Below are 10,451 nucleotides of genomic sequence, written 5' to 3' on the forward strand. Positions count from 1 at the left end.
GCCCTGAGAGGCTGGGAAAGCCAGGAGGAGGAAGATTGCAGGGACGAGTGAAATGCTGGGTGGCATTTCTGTGCTTGGCAGCTGCTTTTTTGGCTTGTGAAGCAGGTGTGAAACCACTGGCACCAGTTCCTTGCAGCTCCTCAGGTCCTCGATTTTTCCATGGCACCAAAATCCACGTGGATGTGGAGAGGATTAAAGGATGCTCAGCCCCATGCAGAGGGCAGGAATCGGTGAATTGACTGCACACTCATTGCTCTGCTGTTGTTTTCACTGTGTGTTTTTATTTTATGTTTTTACTGTATGTTTTTATTGTACCATGACTTCTCCCCTCTCTATAAACAGATGACGTGCAGAAGCCGTGTGTGGTTACTCATCCAGCCTGCTGGCAATAAGACCCTTTTTCTTGGTATTTATCCCCTGTAACAGCACTGGCCTGATCCCAATTAATTCCAAATTGCCCCTCAGAACTGCTCACCGGGTTCTGAGCTCATTGCAGTTAGTGTCACTTTTGTGCAGAGCATGTTAAGTTTACTAATTTCACTCCCTCGAGCAAAACCAAAATCAAGCTCAATGTGGCTTTTAAAGGCTGCAGCTGCACTTGGTCCCACTCCACTCCACCAAAACAGAAATAAGATCGAATGTCAAAGCAAAACTTCACAAAGAAACAAATTCCCATTGCATAGAAAAAGCTGGGTCTCCAAAAAAAAGTGTCTGTGATAAAAATATACATTGTGTATTAAACTGAGATTCATTTTTTTTCACCACTAAAAAACTGCTCTTGTGCAGAAAGGGCTCAGACAGGGAGAGGTCCCACATGGGTGAGTAGGAAAGGAATAAAAGCCCTGTTTGCAGACCCGAAAAGGTATTTTGGGGGCTGGAATAGGAGCTGAGAGGTGACAAAACTGGGGGTCACAGCTGGGAGGCCAAGTCAGGATAAAGGGAAACAGAAGAGCTGAAGATGCAGGTTAAAAGTGGTGGCTGAGAGCATAAATACCCAATTTTGGGGGGTGAAACCCTTCCATGGGCTGGGCTGTGGGGACACCAGGGATGCAGGGGAAGGGCTTGATGGAGACCATCAAACAATTCCTGGGAGGGAGCATCAACCTCCCACCCCACCCCACACCCAAATCAGCACTGCTGGGCTTATTTTCCTCTCCCTGCAGCCTCCTGTGGCTGATGTCAGTGCCAGGCTGGAATGAAACCTCCTGGCCAGGTGGCCCCTTGTGTACCTGGCACCTGTCCCTAATGCCACACAGGGCCAAGAGTGGCACACAGGGACATTGAACCCTCACAGCACTCACCCGGCCCTGGGAATCATGCTGGAGACCAAGCAGTGACACCTTCACAACCTTTCGCAAGTGTTTCTTCATTTTCTAATTCAGTGCCAGAACTTTAAGCAACTCAATATTGAAACAGCAGCTGCAAGAAATAGGAAGCTAATAAAATAAAGTCTGTCTTGCAAATCTGATTTTAAAAAATAAAAAATATTTTTTATTTTCTTTTTTATTGAGAAACTCCAGCTCAGCCCATCCAGGGATCTGCCTATGAGCATCATTTTTGGGGGAAGCTAAATAGCAATTCTCACCTTTTGGAGATTTTCTGTCCTTCCCCACATAAGAACTCTTTGTCTTGGGCTGGAATGAGCAACCCTGGTCCAAACATCAAGGAATTGATGCCAACCTTCCTCTGCAAAACTGAATCAAAACTCACCTGAAAACCCCACATTTCCAATATCCAGGTGCTCATTTAAGAGCAAGCTTTGCTTTTGAGATGGGGTAGGATGAAAAAAGGGAAAGAGAAGGAGGAACAATCATTTTGGGGAAAGACTTCATCAGTTTCAAGGAACAGGCAATTTCCCAGGAACCTTTTTGTAGCCTCTCCCATCTTTTTGTGGCCCATTATATCAACAGCAGGCCCCACTCCTCCATCCTCCAGCACAAACCAAGGGGTGTTTCACATCACACCAGCCACAATCCTGAACAAAAATACCTTTATTGGATATAGGTTTAGTTTCATAATGAAAATTGAGAATATAAATTTTTTTTTCCCCAAAACGGCATTTATCCACGAATATACAAAAAGCATCTATTTACGGCAAACAAAAATACAAAATATTCCTTATTTCTTGCAGTGTGTCAGGATTCTTCTTTCTTTACAAAAATCTTTAGAAACATTGCTGATGTCTCTTTTTATCTTTTTTTCTCCTGGCCTCCACAACCCTGCCTCAGTCTTTTTTGGTCATAAGAAACCAATCCCAGTAAGAGTTGGAAAAAGAATAATTTTCGTGTTTGCACATCCATCTCCTTCTTTTTGGCCACATCCATGATTAGAAACTCTGTGGGGACACTCCAAAGCCCCAGTGCTGAGCAGGAAACCAGTTCCACACCATGCTGGGTCAAAGCAAGCAGGAATATTCAGGGTGAGCCTGGATTGCTTGGTTTGCCATGAGTTCAGCTCCAGTTACCCACTGGGAGGACTGGGCCAGCGGGGAACATCAGGAATTATCATGTGCCTGTGGGTATTGACGGCAAAATTACGGGCATTATTAATACCTGTGGCTATGGATGGCAAAACAAAATGATGGCAAAACAAAATGATGGCAAAACAAAACCCTGCCTCCTCCCCCCGGCATGGGGCTTGGCTTTCAAAGGAAAAATAAAAGAAGAAAACAGAGACCTGAAGGGCTCGGGGGAAGCCTGCTCTGAGGAACCTGAGGGATGCAAAGAGTAAAGGTGCAGAGCAAAGCCCTCGGGGCTGGGGGCCAGCGTGGTGCTGCCTCTGCCTCCACCGCCCACGGGAGCACAAAGCCGCTTTTACCTTCCAAAGTCGCTCCGGCAGGGGCAAAAGAGAGTCCGCAGCAAAACGAGCCTTGAAAATGCCCTGAAATCCTGAGTCACCTTTCAAACATCGCTTGTGGGGGGGATTTTTTAGGTCTTTACCCGCGTGGTGAGGTCTGAGTCCGATCTCTCCCTCCCAGCGCGCCCCCCGCTCGGCACCGGGGGCGCGTTAATTGGGGAGGGGGCGACTACTGGAAATTAAACATCGCCTCGGAGAAGGGCAGCGGGAAGCAGGAGAGGAAGGGGATGCCGATGTGGTAAAGCCTCCCGTGCACCTGGGAGTCGAGCACGAGCGAAGCGTTGAGGGCCGGCCCGAAGGCGCCGCCGGCCACCAGCGATCCGCCGCGGCAGCCGGGGCTGGCCCGGGCCGCCTTGGGCGCCGCTGCCCCGGGCGGCGGCGGCCGCAGCCCCTGGGCCAGGATGCTCTCGATGCTGAAGCTGCGGCCCCGGGAAACGCTCTTGTGCGGCGGGGCGGCAGCGGGGGGCACCGGGGGCTGGGGACAAGGCGCCGTCCCCTCACTCGCCCGCGGCACCGCCGCGTCCCCCTTGGCCCGCTTGGGCTCGACGGGGCGGGCGGGCGGCGCCGGCTGCTCGGTGCCCTTGGCGTCCGGAGGGTTCGCGGCTTTGGGCTTCCTCTTCCTGCGGCGGTAGTTGCCGTTCTCGAACATGTCCAGGCAGCGCGGGTCCAGGGTCCAGTAGCTGCCCTTGCCGGGCCGGCCCTTCTCGCGGGGCACCTTGACGAAGCAATCGTTGAGCGAGAGGTTGTGGCGGATGCTGTTCTGCCAGCCCTGCTTGTTGTCGTGGTAGAAGGGGAAGCGGTCCATGATGAACTGGTAGATGCCGCTCAGGGTCACCTTCTGCTCCGGAGCCTCTTTGATGGCCATGGCGATGAGGGCGATGTAGCTGTAGGGGGGTTTCTGAGGGGGGTCCTGCCGGGACATGGCCCCGCCGGGGGTGAAGCCGAGAGCGGCGGGCAGGTAAACCATGGACGGGCTGCCCAGGGGGGACAGGTGGCTGCTGTAGATGTGGCTCATCGCAGCTCCGCGCCTTCCCCCTCGGAGCCGAGCAAAGCGGGATCGTGAGTCCACCGGGGAGCTGTTTGTGCGAGCTCAGCTCCCAGCCCTGCCTGAAGGAGCTCGCTCTGCCTCTGTCCCTGCTTCATAGCGCTTAAAAAAAAAAAAAAAAGGGGGGGGGGAGGAAAAAAAAAAGTTAAATAATTGTTGTAAGTTTGCTATTATATGTTGACTTAGCGCTGGAAAATAAATTGTCTCTGATAAACAGTCGTTTGTGTTCTCAGCCCACCCACATTAATTAAAATTTCATTGCTACAAAACTCCGAGCTCTCTCCACGTGTCTCGCTGGTACCAGCCAATGGTCTCCGGGTTATTCCTTCATTTGTTTATAGAATTAGTCTGTTGATAAGTCTGCCCACCCAAGTCGAATCAAGCTGTGTTTATTTGGAAAAATTTCCGGGCACCCAATACATAAACGCACTGATCTGATGTTTGAAATATCACGTCCACCCTTTGACGCTGTAAGCACACACAGCAGAGCAGGATGTTCACTGCTGGAGCTGGGGAGCAGCGGGCAGGGATCCCCGCAGCCAAACTGCCGCGTTCAACAACACAAAAATTAAAAAAAAAAAAAATTAAAAATTGAAGAAAAGAAGAGAAAAGGGTGGATGAGGGGAGGAGGCAGAGCTGCGATGAGGAAGGAAAAGGGAAGGGGGGATCAGGTGTGGAGGGGTCCTTGGCACCTCCCGGTCCAGGTTTCCACCCCGAGGAGACCCCCGGGAGGGCGAAGGGGACCCCCGTGCAGCCCAGACTGCAGCAAAAAGGGGAATTTGGCAGGCCCGGGGAGGAGGGTCAGTATTTGTGAATGCGGGCCTGTTGCTTTATATTATGTACTTTCCTGTTTATAACAAGGAGGGGGATTATAACAACTTTACAAGTGCACACAGCTGGCCGGTGCTTACATTAGGAATTTGTGATGCTCTTTTTCTGTATAAACGTCCAGGTTTGGGGCTGTGTTTTCTGTTGTCGGATTTTTTTTTTTATATAATTTACTGACGTAACAGCTTTAATGCGAGGCCCCGAGGGATTCCGATGCAGTTGGAGGTGTCGCCTGTGTGTCCCCAATCCCCCCGCGGGTTTAGACCTGTCCTGTGGAGCATCTTGAGGCTTGAGGGGGATCCTTTTCTCCTTCAAACAGAAACATCCCAACAGCACAGCAGCTCCCACGGGATTTTTACCTGGCCGGGGAGGAGGTAAAAGCCGAGCTCCTGCTGTCCCCCAGCGCCACCCTGCCCCGGCCATGCCATCCCCGCATTTCCCTGCAAGTCCCCCTTCACCCATGGTGTTTCTGACCCAATGTCGCTCCCCTGTCAGCAGAAGGATTTTTAATCTTAATTTTTAATTTTGTAAAACCCAGCGCGATGCTGTGGAGCTCCGGATGGGTCCTGCAAGCTGCAAATCGCCAGGAGAGCCTGGGAAACGCAGCCGGGGTGAGCGGGGAGCGGCTTCTGGGGCGGGGGTGCGGGGGTCTCCCCTCTCAATGGCTGAGCCCACGCGTGGGAGGGGAATTCACGCCTCTAACACCGCCCTCGCCCGTGATTCCGCATCCCTCCCGCACCCCCGGCAGCTGCAGCACCCGCCCGCCGTGCAAAAGCGCAATAAAGCCCCAAATAAATAAAGAAAGAGGTGAAAGGAGGGGTTTGGGGAGCAGCACCCACCCCCGAGCCGCCTCCCCGCCCCTGGAGCATCCTCACCGGGGAGGGATGGGATGGAGCCGCCCGGAGCATCCTCAGAGCAGCCACCGAGGGTCTTCCCCCCTCATCCTCCTCCTCCTCCTCCTCTCCCACCTCGGGGAGTCCCCCGCTCCTTGAGACACTCCAGGCACGGATTGGCAGAACAATAAATACTCGCGTGTACGGCCGGAGACAGTCCCGGGGCTCCCGCTCTCTCTCTCACTCTGCCCCCGAGCTCCCTCCCCCAGCCAAATTCTCGCTTCCTCCCTTGTTTTCCCCTCTCGGCGGTGGGAAATCCTTGGAGGCGGGGATGCGGCTTTTCTCTCCGTTCCTTTTTCCCAGCTCGTGTGTGCCGCAGTGTTATCCCTGTTATCCCTTCCCTGCCGGCGGCATCGCTGGAGCTCCGAACGGGATCGGCATCCGAGAGGCTCCGATGGCCGGGGAGAAGAGGCAGAGGGGGGTTCTCGATGCTGTTGGTTCCATCGCTCTTTCCCTAAATTGAAAAAAAAAAAAAAACCAACAAAAAAAAAAAAAAAAAAAAAAAAGAAACACACACACAAAAAAAAAAAAAAAAAAAAAAAAAAACCACTAAAAAACCCAAACCAAAACAAAACCAATAAAAAAAAATAATAAACAACGCGGCGATGGAGGCGCCCCTGGATGGGTTTCCCCTCCTCTCTCCAGCTGACGAGCCCCTTTTAAAGCAGCAGGGACAGGGAGGAGCGGTCCCGCCCGGAGCCCCCAGCAGGAGCAGGGCACAAATGAGCTCTCCCCGTTCCTGCTGCATCCCGGGAAACGCGGGAAGAAAGGGTGGAAATCAGGGATTCCCAACCCTGCTGCACCTAAGGATTGGGGGAGCAGGAGTGGAAATCAGGGATTCCCAGTCTCGAGGGAAGAAGGGTGTGAATTAAAGCTCCCCTTTCCTGCTGCATCTCGGGAAACGGGAAGAAAGGGTGGAAATCAGGGATTCCTAATCCTGCATCCCAGTCTTGGGGGAAAGAAGAAGGCTGTGAATCAGGACTCCCCTTTTCTGATCCATGCCGGGAAATGGGGAAGAAGGGGTGCAAATCAGTGATCCCCCATTCCTGATCCATGCCGGGAAATGGCGGGAGGAAGCCAAAAATCAGAGTTCCTCACTCTGTCTGCATCACGATTTTGGGAGCAAGAAGGGCGGTAAATCAGTGATCCCCATTCCCGCATTAGTCCTGCCCGGGGGAAATGGGGGGTAAATCAGAGCTCCCCATTCCTGCTGCATCCCAGGAAATGGGGGAAGGAGGGGTGTAAAACCGAGGTCCCCATTCCTGCTGCATTGAGGGAACTGGAGGGTGTAAATCACAGCTCCCCATTCCTGCAGCACCCCAGCATGTGGGGAGCAGGGCAGAAAAGATTGTTCCCCATTCCTGCTGCATCCCGGCCTGGGGCAGAGCGGGATGTGAATCAGAGTTCCCCATTCCTGCTGTATCCCAGGATGTGGGGAGCAGAGCAAAAATCAGTGATCCCTTCTCCTGCTCCATCCCGGCCTGGAGGGGAGCAGGAATGTGAATTTGAGCTCCCCATTCCCGCCGCATCCTGGCCTGGATAGGAGAGGGAATGTAAATCCTTGTTCCCCATTCTTGCCCCATCCCGGCATGGAGGGGAGCAGGAATGTGAATTTGAGCTCCCCATTCCCGCCGTATCTCGGCCTGGATAGGAAAGGGAGTGTGAATTTGAGTTCCCCATTCCTGCCCCATCCCGGCCGGGCTCCTCAACAATGTGAATTTGAGTTCCCCATTCCTGCCCCATCCCAGCCAGGCTCCTCAGCAATGTGAATTTGAGTTCCCCATTCCTGCCCCATCCCGGCCGGGCTCCTCAGGGATGTGAATTTGAGTTCCCCATTCCTGCCCCATCCCGGCCGGGCTCCCCAGCGATGCCCTCCCGGTGGGCACTGCCCGCCCCTCGCCCCTGGCCCAGCACAGACCCCGCTCTCTCGGTATGTCCCCGGGATCAGGGATGTGTTTCCTTCCAGTGCCCGCTATAGATTTTCTGCGAAATCCCTTTGGAAATGACAGAGGAGCTCGTGGCCTTCCCCAAAACCCACTCGCCCGAGCTCCAGGGAAGGTGGGAGTGCTTGGGAGGGACGGGACGGCTCTGCTGGGCACTGCGGGGCATTCCTGGGGGGAACGTGTTTGTTCCACCGGGGAAACGCTGCCTTGGCCGGGCTGTGGGGAGAGATGGAAAACCGCTGGCTCGGCTCCCCAGGACCGAAACTGGCTGGGGTTTGGGACAGGTTTGCAAACCCGGTGGTGGATGGCAATACAATAAAAAAAAATTAGGAGACGAATCCACCATCCTCATCCTGTTCCCTGAGCCCCACGCAGCATCAGCCAGTCCCGGGGCCGAACCTGCCCCCTGAGCTGCGGGAGAGGGGCTGTGGGGGGCTTGTGCTGCTCCTTCGGGGACCGCAAGACAAATCTGGTCATGGCTGCCTTCAAAAGGTACCCTGGGCCTTCCTCCTTCCTTCACTTCTTCATTCCATCCCCTCTGCTCCGGCCAGGCTGCAGTCACCTGTCGCGACAGATTCTGATCGCGGTACCGAGATCCCTATCGCAGCTTTTAAACAGTCAGCAAAGGATCCTCTCGCCTCTCCTGCGACACCAGCCTGCCCCAAAGGGCTGTCATGAGACAGCAACCCACCCTAAAAGTCTCTCCTGTGAAACCAGCCCACCCCAAAAAGCTCTCATGGGACACCAGCCCACCCTAAAAGTCTCTCCTGTGAAACCAGCCCGCCCCACTGCGGCACCAGCCCACCCCAAAGGGCTCTCCAGAAACACCAACCCGCCCCAAAGGGCTCTTCTGAGACATGAGCCCACCCCAAAAGGCTCTCATGAGACACAATCCCACCCCAAAGGGCTCTCCTGAGACATGAGCCCACCCCAAAGGGTTCTTCTGTGACACCAGCCCACCCCAAAAGGCTCTCATGAGACATAAGCCCACCCCAAAAAGCTCTCATGAGACACCAGCCCACCCCCAAAAGCTCTCCAGAAACACCAACCCAACCCAAAAGGCTCTCCTGTGAAACTTGCCCACCCCACTGCGACACCAGCCCACCCCCAAAGGCTCTCATGAGACACCAGCCCACCCCAAAAGGCTCCCCGTGGGGTGTTTGGGGTGACAGGGGACGGAGCCCAGGGACAGGAGGGGACACAGTGAGGGGACACAGCGAGGGGACACAGCGAGGGGACACAGCGAGGGGACACAGCGAGGGGACGATGCTCGCAGCCCCGCAGGAGCTCTCCAGAGGGGACAGGAGCGGGAGCGTCCTGCGGGGCGAGGTGGGGAAAGAAACACCAAAAAAAGGAGTTTGGGGGAAAAAGGACACGCCAGGAACTGTCCAGCAGCAGCACGGGGGTGTCCCCGATCCCGGAGCCACATCTCATCCCTGAGGAGAAGGGTCCCCAAATTCCCATCTTCCCAAGGAGCAATGCTGGGATTGTTCCACGCGGGTGGGAAAAGCCACAGCAGGCACCCGACCTCGGCCATCCCCCCCAGAGCCACCCCGGGACCCACGCAGGAAAAAAATCCCACGGGAAGGTGGTCTGGAGCAGGGAAGAATTCTTTCCCAATTCGTATTTCCCCCCTTTTTTTCTCCTATTTATTTTCTTTTCATCATTTTTCCCCCTTTATTCCCCTATTTTTTAATCCTTTACACTCTCTATTTTCTCTTATTAAGAGAGCACTTTGACTTTTATTTCATTAAAAATAATAAAAAATAAGAGAAATATAAAATTAGATAAAAAACTCCCTCCGACAGCCAGGAAAAACGGCAGGGAGGATTTTTTACAAGAATGTTCCTTAAAATACAGATCAGCTGAGGTTCAGACATTTTTTTCTCATTTAAATCGAGACTTTCGCTGCTTTTTGCCAGCTTTCAAGCGCAGGCGAAATTTAACCGGTCAAAACCAATTTAGATCATCGATTTTAACAGCCTGACGTGGGTATGACCCAAAAAATAAAGGATTTGAGGGGCACTGGGGGGTTGAGGGGGTGGGATGGGGCACGGTTGGGAAATTTTGCTGCATGGACGTGATTTTACAGCTGGGAAAGGAGCCTGGCTCCAGAAATCTGCGCTTGAAAAGTTCCAAAGATCTCCTAAACTCGGCTTTAGGCTTTGCCGGCATTCCCAGGCTCTCGGGATTGCTAAATCCGGCGCTTTGCCCTGGATTAAAAAGCTTGAACAGGTTCAAATAAAATTTGGGAAAAGCCAGAATATCTGACAGAGCCCGGCCTTGCGAACCTGAGCATCAATAAATGAAAATAAAAAGTTAAAATCAGCCAATTCTTCTGCCAAGAGAGGATTTCAAACCCGAAACGATTCCCGAGTGAACTTTGCACCTTTCTAAGACTCCGCGGCGAGGCCGGGTTGAAATGATCGCTCTCACTCCCAGGCACTCGGGATTCCTTTCAAGAAAACCAAATAAATAAATAAATGAAATGGATTTTTTTTTAGGGGTGGGTGGGTGTTTTCTGCCCTGGGAAGAGGCGGCTCCGGGCGTGCAAGGAGGGGGCGAGAGGAGCAGAAATTCCCCTCCCTGCGCCTCCTGTTTTCCTGTTTTCCCCATGGCAGGCCTGGGAAAAATCCCGAAATTTCACCCTGGCAGGGATTTGGGATTGAGCCCCGCTGTTTTTCCTTCCCCACCCTCCCCAGTTGTACAATTCCAGCTCTTCACGTGAATTCAACCTCGTCTCCAAGAAAGAAACCTCCAGGAAAATAATTTTTTTGTTTTAAAAACAATCGCTGCCACGTTTTCTGCGTGAAGGAAGGAAAAAATAAAAAGAACTGTTAAAAAATCCCCAGTTTATACACAGAGAAGCGGCAGACTTGGAGCAGA

At 53.2% G+C, this 10,451-nt stretch overlaps 1 protein-coding gene across 1 annotated transcript; it reads right to left on the bottom strand.

The window, feature by feature from the left end:
- Positions 1–3,025: 3,025 nt before the first annotated feature.
- On the bottom strand, positions 3,026–5,174 carry FOXL1 (forkhead box L1). Its single transcript, XM_059481436.1, has 2 exons — positions 4,813–5,174; positions 3,026–4,003 (listed from the first exon to the last, which is right to left on the bottom strand). The coding sequence occupies exon 2, from the start codon at positions 3,869–3,871 to the stop codon at positions 3,026–3,028; it is 846 nt and encodes a 281-aa protein (XP_059337419.1). The 5' UTR covers positions 3,872–4,003; positions 4,813–5,174.
- Positions 5,175–10,451: the final 5,277 nt, after the last annotated feature.

The sequence above is a fragment of the Ammospiza nelsoni genome, chromosome 13, assembly GCF_027579445.1.
Source record: "Ammospiza nelsoni isolate bAmmNel1 chromosome 13, bAmmNel1.pri, whole genome shotgun sequence".
NCBI classification, from domain to species: domain Eukaryota; kingdom Metazoa; phylum Chordata; class Aves; order Passeriformes; family Passerellidae; genus Ammospiza; species Ammospiza nelsoni.

What these genes read in the sequence shown, in the direction of transcription:
- FOXL1 (XM_059481436.1), bottom strand. Translation starts at nt 3,871, where the DNA reads ATGAGCCACATCTACAGCAGCCACCTGTCCCCCCTGGGCAGCCCGTCC.